Source organism: Symphalangus syndactylus, chromosome X (assembly GCF_028878055.3).
Source record: "Symphalangus syndactylus isolate Jambi chromosome X, NHGRI_mSymSyn1-v2.1_pri, whole genome shotgun sequence".
Lineage (NCBI taxonomy): Eukaryota > Metazoa > Chordata > Mammalia > Primates > Hylobatidae > Symphalangus > Symphalangus syndactylus.
In genome coordinates this window covers 63,756,659-63,770,240 of record NC_072447.2, presented here as the reverse complement: position 1 = coordinate 63,770,240, position 13,582 = coordinate 63,756,659, and the positions used below count along the sequence as shown (strand labels likewise).

General features: G+C 43.6%; 1 protein-coding gene across 5 annotated transcripts in view; it reads right to left on the bottom strand.

Moving 5' to 3' along the window:
* Positions 1 to 262: 262 nt before the first annotated feature.
* CCNB3 (cyclin B3) overlaps positions 263 to 13,582 on the bottom strand; it is a 93,195-nt gene continuing 79,875 nt past the window's right edge. For 4 of the 5 annotated variants that reach the window (XM_055268880.2, XM_055268883.2, XM_055268881.2 and 1 more), the window contains 5 exons: positions 10,248 to 10,385; positions 5,375 to 5,530; positions 4,406 to 4,555; positions 807 to 937; positions 393 to 571 (listed from right to left, as the gene is read on the bottom strand). In XM_055268880.2, coding sequence (XP_055124855.1) covers positions 475 to 571; positions 807 to 937; positions 4,406 to 4,555; positions 5,375 to 5,530; positions 10,248 to 10,385 — 672 coding nt within the window. In that variant the 3' untranslated portion in view covers positions 393 to 474. Of the gene's footprint in view, positions 572 to 806; positions 938 to 4,405; positions 4,556 to 5,374; positions 5,531 to 10,247; positions 10,386 to 13,582 lie in introns of all 5 variants that reach the window. The other variant, XM_055268884.1, reaches the window with a different exon arrangement.

Below are 13,582 nucleotides of genomic sequence, written 5' to 3'. Positions count from 1 at the left end.
GCCAGCTGCCCAGCTCTGAACAGTGAGGCCTACCTGTCAGGTAAGGAGCTTTCTCCTTGGACTGGGCACCATAATACTCCTTCTGTAGACCCATCCATCAGTTCACGGTTAGCTCAATTCCTCTTCCCATGAGGAGAAGGCTTCTAAACAGAGGAGGGAATTGGGTAATCTAGGCCCTGGGGCCCAGCCTTGACTAGGAAGAAAAAAAAAAATCATTGAGCTGTGCATGGGGCTCCTGAACAATAAGAGGGGAGATAAGCCATTTTAACAATAACCATTAATTTTTTATTAAATTTGTAGTCAAATATGACAATATTTTTTTCTTTCATAAAAACAAGCAACGTAAATATTTATAACATTATCAGTTTGGGAAAAGACAAAGAAAGGAAAAATGAATAAAAGCGATCAAAAGACAAATTCAAACATAGAATAAATATACCCTGTTAACATGCGTGCTTAGCCCTGTGGCTGCTACTAAAGTACCAGGCCCTCAGCCTCACAATCACAGTTCAAAATCTCCTCCAGCTTCAACATATCCAAGGCGGGAATTTTGGCGACTTCAAAGAAGACCCTGCAAAAGGAAGAGGGGTCTCCTCAGTATAGAATAGGGCAAATACAATCAGGCTCCATGGAACAAGTGGGACATACGGCCCTTAATTCCCTATCTTGCTTTAACCCTAGAGTAGAAAGGAAGGTGAAAAGTGCCTGAATCTTTTTCTGTTAAGTGAGGCTAGTCTCGGTCTAGTATTTTAAAGCTTCCCAATAAATGAACACAAACCCAACCTCATCCGGGGCTTAGTACTTACGGGTGAGAATACTTGTAATATACAGCCTTGAGACTATCGTAAGAACTGAAAGTCATCAGTTTGTTCAGCTGTCTGACCAAGGGGTGAAGCTCAGAGATACTGTAGCCACTGTAATACTCCAGGAAGGGAACCTAGAAGAAGCAGCATGAATAATGATTTCTACTATAGGAAGCACACCCTTTCTCCATCTCTGCTATCCCAAGTCTAAGCTTCCCACACATGGTTTAAACAGAGATGACATTCAAAACATTTCAAAGACTCACACCATCTGGACGCTAATCAATAATTATACTATGCTATATAGAAGAATAGATTCCAGCCACAAACCACTGGGATGGTTATATCCATACGTACCAGTTAGATATTAGCTCTTGGCCAGGCGTGGTAGGGATCATGCCTGTAATCTCAGCACATTAGGAGCCCGAGGCAGGAGGACTGCTTGAGCCCAGGAATTCAAGACCAGTCTGGGCAACACAGCAAGACCCTAGCTCTATAAAAAAGTTTTAAATTATCTGGGCATGGTGGTGTAGACCTGTAGTCCCAGCTACTCGGGAGGTTGAGGTAGGAGGATCGCTTGAGCCCAGGAGTTCGAGGCTGCAGTGATCTATGATCGCACCACCACACTCCAGCCTGGGTAACAGAGCAAGACCCTATCTCTTAAAAAAAAAAAAAAACGATATTAGCCCTGGTCACAGATGTTCATGTAAGCAGAAATTCACCAGTCCTAAGGAACAGGACTGATTTTGTAATTTGCTCACTCTCAGGTCCAGAGCTAATGGCCAGGTAAACCCCAGAACAAAGTTTAGGTGCCAACTCAACAGCCAACGTGAACTTAAGGCTGATCCTCCTCTCTGGCTCTAACAGCTATCATTCCACAGGTTCATTTTCTCATTCAGCTAAGAATGCCTATTATGTGGCAGAAGTGGTATAGCAGTGTTTAAGAGCAGAGGTCCTGGAGGCAAAATGCTTCAGGTCAAATTTCAGTTCCCCTAACAGCTTGGCCTTGAGCCAGTTAATTAACCTCTTGGGGCCTCAGTTTCCCAATCTGCCAAATGGGGATTATTACAGTAATTCCATCATAGGGTTAAATGTGTGTGTGTGTGTGTGTGTGTGTGTGTGTGTGTGTGTGTATTTGTGTATCATACATAGAACAGAGTCTGGCACATAGTAAGTACCCAAACAATGCTAACCAGGATTACCAAGCCCTATATGTAGGATCCTGGGAACACAAAAATGAATGAGGGACCTGCCTTTGAGGAGTCTGTAGTCTAGTAGAGGAGACAGATGTGCAGAGAGTTAAAAAATGTGTGATAAGTGCTATAATGGAAGTGAGCATAGGACACTGGAGGAACACAGCAGCAGGACCCACGAACTCTGTCAGGAGAGTCACAGAAAGTTTCACAGAGGACAGCATGCCCACAGTGGTTGGTGAAGTGGGGAGCTCAACAGACAGAGAAAGGAAGAGGATTTATAAGTCAGTGGTTTCCTCAAAATGTCTTATTTTCCTTGAACTCCTCTTTTTCAAGTGTCTTACCTGGAAGCCCAAATAGCTTACCTGGAAGTGGGGGTGGGAGCTAAGAAGCCCACGAATTTGGATCCCTTTATCTTTTACATGGTCCCTGAGAGACTTCTGCAGGAAACCCAGGGCTCCCCCAAATACTGTTTGGAAACCACCACCACCACAGGCAAAGGGCGGTCATTGGCGTGCTGAGTAGGGGAGTAACACAAGGGGGCAATGGAGTAGACTGGATGTGTTAAATAAGATTAAAAGGCCCCAGTGCCATTGTGTCAGTTCAGACCCTCAAATGCTTCACCTTGACTATGTTACAATAGCCTGCTCACTGGTGTTCCCACCTTTATATTCTCTCTCATCTACTCTACCTTCTCTTTTGCTATACCAGTACTGTTTCTAAAATACACAAACAGGAGCAGGTCACCTCCCTGCCTAAAAAACCTTCAATGCCTTAGTGTAAAGTGGGTCTCTCAGCATGGTATACAAGGCCTTTCTTTCACAATCTGACCATGATCTACCATTCTGGTCTCATCTGTCACTATTAACATCATTAGCACCTCTCCTTTTACCATACTCTCTGTTCTATCCATAGGGGATGTCTTATTCTGCCCTAAACACAACACACTCCCTCCTTAATGCCTTCACGTCTTTTTAATTATTGTTCCCTCTACCTAGAATGTCCCCTCTCACAAGTTCCTGCATAAGTTTCAAGACCCAGCTCAAAAGTCACCTCTTCTGTGAAGCCTTCCTTATCTATAGGAGAGGCAGTATACTAACATAGAGGATTGTGAAGTCAGACTACCCGAGTTCAGATTCGGGCTGACATTTAGCTGATATGCCCTGGTTTAGTCACCAAGTGTGAAAACACTGAAATATTTCTATCTTAGTTGGCACACAGTTTGCCTCCCTGAACCCATCAGCTGTCCCCCCTCACGGCCCACTGGATTTCCACGGGATCCAAGGGTCAAAGCCTCGTTCAGCATGGGGCCTCCAGACCCTTAGCTCCAGAGCTGTGGCCATGCCCATTCTGATTACACAGTTGGTTTGGATTGTGAACACCACACACCACGCCTAGTTTCCAAAGCCTAGCTCCACCTCTCATCAGCTGTGTAAACATGGGAGTTATTTCTTATCTGCAAAACAGGGATAACGGTACTATTGTGTGGGGTTGTTGTGGAGATTAAATGAGTTAATACACAAAGTGCTTAGATCACTGTCAAAGCACTCAATAAATGCCAGTCATGATTATTATTTATTCTTTTTCATCATCACTATCATCTATTGAATGCTTTCTCTGTTTCAAGAAATTTCACTATGGCTTGTCCAAGTTCACATAACTACTTTATGTGGTTCTTTCTCAGCCCACAGAGGTTCTTCCCTCAGTGGCTCCAGGATTTTTAGGTAGGAGGAGCTCAGAAGTGGTTGAGGAGAGGGGCTGCATTTGCAAGCATACTCCTGCTACTTGGATTACATATTATACATATCATTAGTAAGAATGCAAAATTATCTAAAGTTGATTTTACCCCCAACTTTTCATAAAATTGAGAAAGCATCAAATATGAGTTTTATTTGTATTGGAGCAGGAGGCTTTGAGGGCCTTCTTCAGAGAAGAACACTATAGTCATGCCCCTGAGTGCCACTTTTGTAGACACAGACAGTTGCTTTCACTACTCTTCTCTGGTTCAGTGCTTTTCAAACCCTGTTCCAACAAGCTCCCTCAGGGGCCAGTCTTGCTGAGGGGATTGCAAGAGGCAAGAGGGGAACAGGGCTGGAGATAAGAAGTAGGGTCACACTACCCCCAATGACCACCAGAATACCTTCACAGTAGTCTGGTATGTAATACTGGGCTTTCAGATGAGCTTTCTTTGGAACAAAGGGTACTTTGATTATGAAAAATGGCATAATTCAAAACTATTGCTGTAGAAGCCCTTGCCCCAAGTTGTCCAGGTGTTAGAGTTCATAATTGTGAATATGTGTCAGTTTTGTCCCCAAGAGTTTCCCGTGGCCTTAATTTACACCTTCCCCCTGAGCTGACCTTCTGCTTTTTAAATTTCTACCCCTATACCCCTATCTCGCAAGTGTTTACCCAGTATCCGAGCTTCTTCATGTAGAGGGCCAGGAGTAAGGAGGCAGCAGCTAGCTTGGAAGCCTTCTCCTGGACATAGCTGTATTCCTGCAGGGTCATCTCGCAGATGTAGCGGGACAAGGTCAGTGTCTTCATGTTGGTGTGGATACACTAAAGGCAGTGAGAAGACTGGCTCAGAAATCAATTTAGAAAACTGGCACCAAGCAGAGGACTCCCTCTCCAGTTACATCATCCCGAGCCTCAGTGGCCCTCTGTTTGAGTAATGTGCCTTTCTCCTGCAACCATAACTCACCTCATCTTCCCTACCCACAAAAACAGACTATTTAGGGGGGATTCTGAAACAGTCAGTGGGATTTGGCACCTTTAGGATTTTAATCAAATTACCAACTGTGTGTATGGTACTGGCCCACATCCCCCCTTGGTATATGGGTCATTCTTTAAAGAGCCAAAGTCCTCCCACCGTGACTCTGTTCCTGTGCCCCTCCCAAGAAGGTGTTCCATACTTCAAAACAACCTTTTCCCTTTTCTTGTTTAAACTTATTTTTTAAAAATTACAACCTATCACACACACAAAGAGAAAAGTACATTGCACCCATTTGCACAATACAATGAATTATAAAGTGACCTCCCTTGTAACTGATACTCAGGCAAAGAATGAGAATATTGCCAGCATCCCCCCACAAAGTTTTCCATGTGTCCCTCCCTGATCAAAGAAATGTTTCTTCTCCCCAACTCTGGCCTCACTTCAAAATCTTATAGGCACACTGTGGAAATCTGCAACTCACCCCCACCCACCTCCCACTATTTCATAAAGATTGCCAAGTTTTAACCTAGGAGATTGGATGGAAGGAGAAAGCTCCCTGCTGCCTGTTGTCCCTTTCCCCTTTCCTACCACTCAGGCAGCTACTCTGGGTATAAAGGAGACTAACTCAGCAGTAGGAGAATGAAGATGTGTCTCTTCTCTCTTACCCTAGCATATCTGCGCAGAAAATGATAGGCGACGGGAATGTTAATGTCAAATTTGAGGACGTTCAGGATGTCGATTTCCATGTTGAGCACCTCATATCGCTGGTAATTATCATCACAGATGTACACAAAGTCATCCACACAAGGTGGGTTGTGCTCCTATGGGTGGAGAGGAGAGGAGAGGATGTGACAACCAGACAGACAACCCATCCTTTCTGCTTCGAGGTAAAAGTCAGCAGGGAGAAGGGTGAAGGATTTCCTGGCATAAATCTTCAGGGTAGCTCTGAGACTCAGCTTCTGGTTGATGTGAGTGGCTCATCAGAAAAAGTAAATGAAAGAAAGGACAGGGGAGGCCTGCCCCAAAACTGTACCACCACCACCACCAGATAGAGGATAGGACCTCCTGGGGGTGGATTCTTACAGTGCCAGAAGCAACTTAATGGGGCACAGGGCCTAGGAGCAGCAATCTGCCCTCTGAGAACCATGAATGGGAAATCTAAGGCCTTCTCTGGAGGGAGGGACAGAAGGAAGCCACAGAAAGGGGAGCTAGAGATAGAAAATAAGCCTGTATTTTGTGTCCTAGTGTAGGGAATGAGCAAGGATGTTTGAGGAGGGCAATACAGGGTACCTGGCAGTGAGAGAGGTGGAGAGACAGACAGGCATAGAGGAAACCTAAGCAGAGACAAAAGTCTGCGGTGGGCAGAGTGTGCGGAGGCACCCAGAGGTCAGACAAGGAAAGGCCAGGCCAGGCTGAGGGTGAAAAGAACCTCTGTCTGGGGAGCACCTTCCAGTGCTCTGCCCTCTGGATGTCAAACATTGGTTTGGAGAAACAATGAGGACACAGGAAGGCCCCTAATTCTTCTCCCTACCTGCAGCTTACTGCCCGCCACAGCTTTCTTCCCCCACCTTTCCCCTATTTTTGGATGACAGACGGGACCAACCCTTTGGTTTGGCAGACAAGGAAACCTAGGCTCAGAGAAAAGTGATGTGCTCAGGTTCACACAGCAAGCTAGTGGCAACACCAGGGCAGGAACCTCTCTCTTCCACTGCTCTGTGCAACGGCTACTGTCTCCTTTCTCTCCTCATGCCATCTCCATACCTCCCCTAAACAAAAGGCTTTCTGTACTTCTTTTTTTTTTTATTATACTTTAGGTTTTAGGGTACATGTGCACAATGTGCGGGTTTGTTACATATGTATCCATGTGCCATGTTGTTTTGCTGCACCCATTAACTCATCATTTAGCATTAGGTATATCTCCTAATGCTGTCCCTCCCCCCTCCCCCCATCCCACAACAGTTCCCGGAGTGTGATGTTCCCCTTCCTGTGTCCATGAGTTCTCATTGTTCAATTCCCACCTATGAGTGAGAACATGCGGTGTTTGGTTTTTTGTCCTTGCGATAGTTTACTGAGAATGATGTTTTCCAGTTTCATCCATGTCCCTACAAAGGACATGAACTCATCATTTTTTATGGCTGCATAGTATTCCACGGTGTATATGTGCCACATTTGAAGGAAATAAAGGGTATTCAATTAGGAAAACAGGAAGTCAAATTGTCCCTGTTTGCAGATGACATGATTGTATATCTAGAAAACCCCATCGTCTCAGCCCAAAATCTCCTTAGGCTTTCTGTACTTCTTAATCCTGTGAGAGGAAGACACCCCTCCTCCATAGGACTCGGTAGGGGCCCTCTGTCCTGGCCAACAGAGGAAGGGTGCTCCAACTCCCAGGATTTGCTAAGAAGTGCCCAGAGTAAACGAGGAAGGGAGAGAGTGGGCAAGGAAGAAAAAGAGGGAGCCTGGGAGGGAAGGACAGAGCCTGGGAGGGAAGAAAGCAGGTGAAGGAGGGAGAGAGCTGGTGAGGGAGCAAGAGAAAGAGAGGAAAGGAGAGAGCAAGCCACCGAGGGAGGGACGGTGTAGACTAGCTAGGGAGAGAGGAATCTATCCACCAAGTGATAGAGGGAGCCTGGGAAGGAAGCAAGGAGAAAAGGAAAGAGGGAGCTAGCAGGTAAGTGAGGGAGGGAGGAAATAAGGGAAGGAGTGAGCAAGGGAGGAAAAGCAGGAGGAAGGGAGGAGGGAGCAAGCAAGCTGGCACAGGAGGAAGGGACAGAGTGAGGGAGGGAGGGAGGGCTCAAGTGAGCCGGTGAGTGAGGGGCAACGAAGGAGGGTGGGGTGGTGAGTGAGGGAAAACAATCACTGGAGGGCAGGTGACAGGGAAAGAAGGAGGGGAGGAAGGGAGCAAGTTAAGGAGGGAGAGAGTGAGGCAGGGAGGGAGGGAGGGGGTAAGAGCCAGTATGTGTTTGGGGAGGAGAGGGAGGCAGGAGCTGGGGAGGGAGCCAACACAGAAACAAACCCACAGTTCTAAAGTTCTTTGAAATCCTTGGTAAAAGTTGCCACCTCTCTGCTCCCAAACCCTAAGGCTTCCTACAACTAGCCTAGCTGAAGGAAAAATGAAAGTTGAACAAGATCAGTTAGCACCTAAGGAAGGGGAATCAGAGAGGTTAGTCAGATGGATTATGGTCATGAAGAAAAGGTCAGCTACCCACTTTTATACTGCTACTTCCCAAATTACTATTTCACCTGGACCATTTAGACTCACTGCCATCAACATCAGGCCATTTTCTCTTAAATGTCTCCAGCACCCTGGTTAGGCAATGCTTTGTTATATAAGCAGACTGAGATTCTACCAGATGGGGATGGAGTTGGTGGAACAAGAAAATGGTGGAGGCAGAAAATCACGGAGCAGAAGGAAGCTGTAAAAAGAACTGCCCATTTAATTAGTTGGATGCCCACATAATACATCTTCAGATAGAAAATGGAAGAACCTTGTTGATGCCAGGAAACAAATACACCACCATTGCCAACCAACACCAGCTTCTCTGCTTTGGGAAGAGGGACAAAAAATGTGGCAGACAAAAATTATTTGTATGTGTGTAACTGTATACACACACATATACACACTGATGTTATACACACGTGTATATATGTACATATAAATGTATGTATACACAGTTATGTGTCACTTAATAAGAGGGATATATTATGAGAAATGCATCATTTTCATCATTGTGAGAAGATCACAGAAAAGAGTGTACCTCTAAAAACCTAGATGGTACAGCCTAGGTTATATATACCATATAACAGCCAGGTTATATGGTATATAGCCTATTGCTCCTAGGCTACACACCTATACACATGTGACTCTACTGAATTCTGTAGGCAATTGTAACACAATGGTATTTGTTTAGCTTATCTAAACACAGAAAAAGTACAGTAACAATACAGCATAAAAGATTTAAAAGCAGTACACCTATATTGGGCACTTAACATGAACGGAGCTTGTGAGAGTAGAAGTTGCTCTGGGTGAGTCAGTGTGTCAGTGGTGAGTGAATGGAAGGCCTGGGACATTCCTGTACACTACCATGGACTTTATAAACACTGTACCTGTACAATTAGGCTACATTAAATTTATAAAAAAATATTTTTTCTTCGATAATAAATTAACCTTAGCTTACTGTAACTTTATTTTACAAAACTTAGACTCTTTTGTAATAACAGCTTAAAACACAAACACAGTATGAAGTTGTATAAAAATATTTGCTTTCTTTATATCCTTATTATATAAGCTTTCTTCTTTAAAAAAAATTTCTTTTGAGACAGGGTCTCATTCTCTCACCCAGACTGGAATACAGTGGCTTGAACAAAGCTCACTACAGCCTCAACCTCCTGGGCTCAAGGGATCCTCCTGCCTCAGCATCCTATGTAGCTGGGACCACAGGTATGTGCCACAATACCCAGCTAATCTTCTTTATTTTTTTGTAGAGATGGGGTCTCACTTTGTTCACCAGGCTGGTCTTAAATTCTTGGGCTCAAGCAATCCTCTTGCCTTAGCCTCCCAAAGTGCTGGGATTATAGGCATTGAAATATCACGCCCGGCTTTACTTTTTACTTTTTAAACTTTTTTATTAAAAATGAAGACACAAACACACACATTAGCCTAGGCCTAGAAAGGGTCAAGATCATTAATACCACTGTCTTCCACCTCCACATCTTGTCCCATTGGAAGTTCTTCAGGGGTCATAATATGCATGGAGCCGTCATCTCCTACAACAATGCCTTCTTCTGGAAAACCTCCCGAAGGACATCCTGAGGCTATTTTACAGTTAACTTTTTTTTTTTTTAATAAGTAATAGTATACTCTAAACCAGGTCAGGCGCAGTGGCTCACACTTGTAATCCCAGTGCTTTGGGAGGCCAAGGCAGGAGGATTGCTTGAGGCCAGGAGTTCAAGACCAGCCTGGGCAACATGAGACCCCACCCCTACAAAAAAATTTCTGAAAAGGGAAAGCCAGGCACTGTGGTGCATGCCTATAGTCCTAGCTATGTGAGAGGCTGTAGTGGGAAGATTGCTTGAGCCCAGGAGTTTGAGGTTATGGTGAGCTATGATCACATCATTGCACTCCGGCCTGGGCAACAGAGAGAGACCTTGTCTCTAATAAAATAATAAGAAAACAATTAAAAGTATAGTGAACACATAAACTAGTAACAGTTTATATCATTATCAAGCATTATATACTGTACGTAATTGTATGTGCTATACTTTTATGACTTGCAGTGCAGTAGGTTTGTTTACACCAGCATCACCATATGAGTTATCTTTTGTAACATTACAATGTTACAAAAAATAAGAATGTCACTAGGTGATAGGACTTTTCCAGCTCCATTATACTCTTACAGGACCACCATAGTATAAGCAGTCCATCATTGACCAAAACATTGTTATGCAGCACATAACAATGAATATATATGAATACATATTCATTCACTGGGTTGGACAGAAACTTGATTAGTTATCCAGGCCATGGGGACTCAGGCTCACCTCAAATTTTGCTGCAATCATAAAGGCAGTGGCACCAAGGAGTTGTAACTTATCCTTCTTGCATACTGCCTTCATTAGGTAGAGATCCACCAGCTTCACTGCCAAGTACAGGGTCTCATGGGTCATCTCAAAGGACACCTGGAGGAATACACACATGACACAGATCTGCATATTGTCCAGCTCCAAAGTCACCTCCAGACAGATCTAGCTACCTGGACTGTCTGCAACATCAAGAACAGTCCTGACTAGCTGAGACTCTGCTACGAATACAGAAACTGCTTCAGCTAGGTTCCTGTGTATATCTCCTGTGCCTTTGAGGACACTGGCATTATCTATCCTTACACATTTGGGTAGTTGACCAGCCTTACAAATCAGAGAGAAATGCTCTGCCTTCTCTGAGAGCCTTGAGTGGACACATCCTCTCCCTTTGATCTCTAATACTTAGATTCTTGCTTTCTCCATTTGCTGCCAACTTGTACAGTGACCTTCCAAAGGAGATGTTTATTTAGTCTGAAATATGGAGTTTATTCATGTACTACTTTCTCTTCCCAACTAGATATGCTATCAGAATATATCAACTGGGAGCAGACACCAATAGCACAATTTGGAAGTGAGCTAAGGGACTGGAGAAGCCAGACTGGGATTAAAGTATTAATAATATAACCCCCTTCCCTTCTTTTTCTTTTCTGACTTCATTTGGGTTCTCTCTCATTTTTTTCTTAGTCTAGCTTATGGCTTGTCAATTTTATTTATCTTTTCGAAAAACCAATGTTTTGTTTTGTTGATCTTTCGTATTTTCTTTTTTTTAGTCTCTATTTCATTTAGTCTTGCCGTGGTCTTTATTATTTCTTTCCTTCTACTAATTTTGGGTTGAAGCAGTTCTTGCTTTTCCAGTTCCTTAAGGTGCTTTGTTAGATTGATATTTGTCTACTTTCATGAAGTTATTTATTTTTAAATTTATTTTTATTTATTTAATTAATTAATTAATTTATTTATTTATTGAGACAGAGTTTCGCTCTGTCCCCCAGGCTGGAGTGCAGTGGCGCAATCTCGGCTCACTGCAAGCTCCGCCTCCTGGGTTCACTCCATTCTCCTGCCTCAGCCTCCTGAGTAGCCGGGACTACAGGCGCCCGCCACCACGCCCAGCTAATTTTTTGTATTTTTAGTAGAGACGGGGTTTCGTTGTGTTAGCCAGGATGGTCTCGATCTCCTGACCTCGTGATCCACCTGCCTTGGCCTCCCAAAGTGCTGGGATTATAGGTGTGAGCCACCATGCCCAGCTGATCTTTGTCTACTTTTTAAATAAAATTTTGCTATAAATTTTCCTCTTAATACCACTTTTGTTTTATCCCATAGGCTTTCTATGTTGTATTTCTATTTTCATTTGTTTCAAGAATTTGATTTCCTTAATTTCATTGACCCATTTGTCATTCAGGGGCATGTTGTTTAATGTCCATGTATTTGTAGTTTCCCAACTTCCTCCTGCTATTGATTTCTAGTTTCTTTTTCTTATGTATCCTTGTCTTGCCTTCACCAACTCCAAGAAACCATCTCCTATAGCCCTAGTCCCATGGTTTGTGCTGGCCCCTGCAGTACCTTTCTGCAAATTAGAAAAAAAGTGCTGCCTTCTTTGGGTGAATGCAGCCCTTCAAGCATACATCTTATCAAGTAGATAATACCTTTATATGAATTAGCCAAAGGTTACTCCTGCCTCAGGGCACAGCAGCCCCACAGCCAGAACGCACAGCTTGGCAAACAAAGTGTGAGCTAGATTCTATTGGTGGTTTCAGTCTTGGCTAGACACCTTGTGTAGGCATAATTTGCACATCTATACACAAGAGTCCCACCCAATCTTCTGTGATGCTTCTTCCTTACAACCCCTTGGGTTCTTAGGATTCAAGAATAAAATCTGTCCTCATCCAACAACTCAACCAATGCATGAATATTCTCTTTAACATCTCCACCAAGTAGTTGTTTAGATCCTGCCATACAAACCTCTAAATACAGCCCAATCTCTTTTTGAATGGCTTTAACAGAAAATTCTCCCTTATATTGAGTGACATTACCCTCCCTGTAAGTTTCACTTAATTGGACCTCCCCTTGTATAGGTTACTCTTAATGACTGGTACCTAGATGATCCAAAAAATATGTCAATGAGAAGCACTGGAGAAATTGATGTATATTTTCATGGATGAATGATTATCCGAAGATGGTCAAATATAATGGTTCAGCAATACACATATTAAATTTCTGAATAACAGAAATACCAAGAAACAGTTCTTACTGTTTCTGGAATATGGCCTTGGGTCTACTCAGAAACCTGTTCTGTGTTAGTTTCCCATTGGTGCCTGATATAGTTTGGATATTGTCCCCTCTAGATCTCATTTTGAATTGTAATCCCCAATGTGGGAGGTGGGGCCTGGTGAGATGTGTTTGGGTCATGGGGATGGAGCCTGCGTGGCTTGGTGCTGTTCTGGCAATAGTGAGTTCTTGTGAGATCTGGTTGTCTAAAAGTGTGTGGCACCTTACCCCACCCCCTTGCTTCTGCTTTTGCCATGTGACAGCCTGCTCTTGCTTTGCTTTCTGCCAAAAGTACAAGCTCCCTGAAGGGGCCTCCTCAGAAACCAAGCAGATAGCAGTGCCATGCTTATATATCCTACAGATCTGTGAATCAATTAAACCTCTAATTTTTCTTTTTTGGAGAGACAGGGTCTTGCTATGTTTCCCAGGTTGATCTCAAACTCCTGGCCCCAAGCAATCCTCCCAAAGTGCTGGGATTACAGGCATGAGCCTCTGCAAAAGAAAAATACATCTTGGGATCCCAAAATCACTAAGCTAAAGAGAAAAGTCAAGGTGAGAACTGCTTAAGGCAAGTCTGCCTTTCATTCTATTCAGTCATCCCTCTGCTCAATGAGATAAATGCACATCTGATTGGTTCCTTTGGTAAGGCTAATCAGAAACTCGAAAGAATGCAACCATTTGTCTCTTATCTACCTATGACCTGGAAGCCCCCTCCCCACTTCTAGTTGTCCCATCTTTCCAGAGTGAACCAGGGTACATCTTACATATATTGACTAATGTCTCATTTCTCCCCAGAATGCATAAAACCAAGCTATGCCCTGACTACCTTGGGCACATGTCATCAAGACTTCCTGAGGCTGTGTCATGGAAGCAAAATAAAATTTCTAAATTGACTGAGACCTGTCTCAGATATTTTGGATTAACACCTCTTTTTAGAATAAATTACCCAGTCTCAGGTATTTCTTTGCAGCAGTGCAAAAATTGCCTAACACGGAAAATTGGTACCAAAGAATGGGGCATTGCTATAAAGATAC